At 31.7% G+C, this 2,857-nt stretch overlaps 1 protein-coding gene across 1 annotated transcript; it reads right to left on the bottom strand.

Moving 5' to 3' along the window:
* Nucleotides 1-1,858: 1,858 nt before the first annotated feature.
* Nucleotides 1,859-2,857, bottom strand: LOC123206436. Its single transcript, XM_044623635.1, has one exon. It carries the CDS (start codon nucleotides 2,855-2,857, stop codon nucleotides 1,859-1,861), a length of 999 nt encoding a protein of 332 aa, XP_044479570.1.

The raw sequence follows: 2,857 nt of genomic DNA, 5'->3' as shown, positions 1-2,857 counted from the left end.
CTTTACCATCAACTTCTACCAATCATTTTTCTGCTCAATTCATCTTCACTTGTAACACCATTGTCAACAATCGTCTTCCTCTTATTTTCACCACCAATCATCTTCATCCTCTTTGTCCTCTCATCATTTTCAGTTCCAACACTATTGACCATCCTTCTCCTCCCATTATCTTAACCACCATTCTTCCATTTTCTTAAAAAACTTCAAATAGCCTTGGATTTACATTTACTTGAATCGAAAAAAATAAAAAAAGAGTAAGATAAAGAAGAGGAAAAGATAGATTAACATTTATTGAAATGAAATGAGTGGAAGATAAAGATAAAAGAGAAGGAAATGGGAAAATATGTGAGAGAAATAAGAGGAAGAGAATTGATGTTTATTAAAAAGAAATGAGTGAAAGAAAAAGAAAAAGAGACAATAATGGAAAAATGAGAAAATAGAGAATGACAAATGTGTAAATGCTATATGGTTGTTTAAAATTTTTCTTTTTTTGTTTTGTTATTTTTAATTTGTGTTCAAATGACATTTTTACCACTTCACATAATAGAATTTATTAACATAAGTGGATTATATCTGGGTTTCAGAACCCCGTTTTTTTCTTGGCTTTACAATAATGAAAACCACGTTGTTGTAAAAAGATGAGAATTGCCTCTGTTTTCAAACGTTACTTTCTCTATTGCACTGTCATTCAAGCACCAAGATCAAGTTATAGGTTATTTCCATCCTTTTTTATTTGATTGTTAAGTTTTAAACTTTTTTTTTCCATTATTTTCGAAAACTATTAATCATAGATTAAAAAGGCAATTAAATTAATTATTTATTACTTAATTTTGTATTGCATTTTTATTCATTTAATGATAACAAATAAAGATATAATATTTATAGACCTTTCATAACTCTTCAATATTAAAGTAAAATCCCCGTCACAGCTTTAACCGGCAAAAGTTTGAGACCATGTCACTTTTAAATTCTTCTAGATTTATTATTATTCTCCAGAAAAATAATATTATATGTATTCACTTTAAATATAAAAATTAATACATATTTATGTATGTCATTATGTGATTAGATTTTTTTATTTTTAATTCAAAATCATTCAATCATACGATGATAAACATAAAATATATATATATTTGTATGTTTAAAGTACATATACATAATTTTATTATTTCCAAAAATCTTATAATCCATTATTCAAATTTCCTTTTAAATATAGAATAATATTATACTTTTTCACTTTGAGTGTATTATGCATTTAATATATATTATTATATAATTAAATATTACTTTATTTTTAATTAAATGTTAACTGTACATGAATACATAACAAAACTTCGATGCACCCAAATTATGGTCAAAATTGCAACATTAAATCGATGACGTTGAATGGAGTTGCAGTTAGGTTTGAAATTGATAGCTTAACCAATACACGTTTTCCATTGATTAAATAGGATAGATGTGGCCATCTGGCTATTTTCAAAACTTAATTTCAGCCACACCACCTGACTCTCTTGCTTGTTTGATCTAGATTTCTTGCTTATTAAGTATACACTACACATCATGCCACAATATATATTAAAACAACATTATTAAGACTAATATTTTTTATTATCTCTCATTAAATGAAATCATTATTCACACGTTGATTCTATCCATTAAATATGTTCAAATCAAGTCAACTTACGTATAAAAGTATGATCAACATTTATTTAAATATTAGAACATGCCATTCTATCTTCAATCAATACATTCTAGAGTGTACAAGGTAAACTTACATAGAATTATTGTATAAACATTTTACAACCTCAATAACTCATACCCAACATATAAAGACGCAATTGCGTAAATAATATTTGTTCTAAACTTGAAATTGTTCCAATTGAACATCTTTAGCCTTGAGAGGAACATACTCTCCCAGATAAACCTCAAGATGATCGGCTAAGGAAGACTTATCAATATTCTCATGGTGATAAGACTTGCAAATGAAGTAAATAATTGTTTCAATAACAAGCCCTAAAAGAATCACCATCACCACCAACAAGAAACAAACAATTCCTACCAAAATTGCTACCCCAACATTTGGCGACAATCCTAGCACCACAACATTCTCAAACAACACTTCAATCCCTCCCAAACAAACACTTAACACCACAAACATCCCAGTTGAGATCCCCATTTTTCCCTTGATCAAATTCTTGCTCTTCTTCAACGCCTTGAACCCATAAACATCTTCCAAAACTGAGACGACACTCGCCAAATGCCAAACTATGTTGATATAAACTAACCCACATAAGTAAAAAGCTAATAAAACAACTCCTATCAGAACTCCAACGGTGTTATCTTCAAGAAAAATTGCCCAAAACACAAAGACACTCCCCGCAACAACATGATATAGGAAAAGCAGGACGAAACTCCAGAGAAAAGTGACCATGAGGCGCTTCCAGACCTTTGGAACGACACTCATGACCTTCTTGAAGGTGATATCTTTGGCGGTGTAAATGCAGGCGATGGTGTAGACGACTGCGGAGGTGGAGAGGAGAGCGAGAACGAGGAAGAAGGTGAAGTAAGCGAATTTGAAGAGCCAGAAGGCGGTCCATTCGGAGGAGATGATGTTGGAGAGTTTGGAATACTTAGTGGATCCGACTTGGGTTTCTTCTAGGGCGCTTTCATTGTGGAGAATTTTGAAGAAGAGGAGCTGGGAGATCTCTATGTGGGCGAGGTGGATGAAAGAGAGGGGGAGGATGAGAGTGAGGGTAATTTGAGAGAAGATTTTTTTCCATGAGGAGATGATCCTGAAGGACTCCTTGAAGATGCTGAAGAAGCTGAGAAATTGAAGGTCTTCTTGCTCTCTATCCAT

Source organism: Mangifera indica, unplaced genomic scaffold (assembly GCF_011075055.1).
Source record: "Mangifera indica cultivar Alphonso unplaced genomic scaffold, CATAS_Mindica_2.1 Un_0036, whole genome shotgun sequence".
Lineage (NCBI taxonomy): Eukaryota > Viridiplantae > Streptophyta > Magnoliopsida > Sapindales > Anacardiaceae > Mangifera > Mangifera indica.
The sequence above is the reverse complement of the archived record's forward strand: the minus strand, read 5'-3'. Positions and strand labels throughout refer to the sequence as shown.

Bases quoted from the DNA above. Each gene is read 5' to 3' on its own strand.
- LOC123206436 (XM_044623635.1), bottom strand. From the start codon at position 2,857: ATGGATAGAGAGCAAGAAGACCTTCAATTTCTCAGCTTCTTCAGCATC.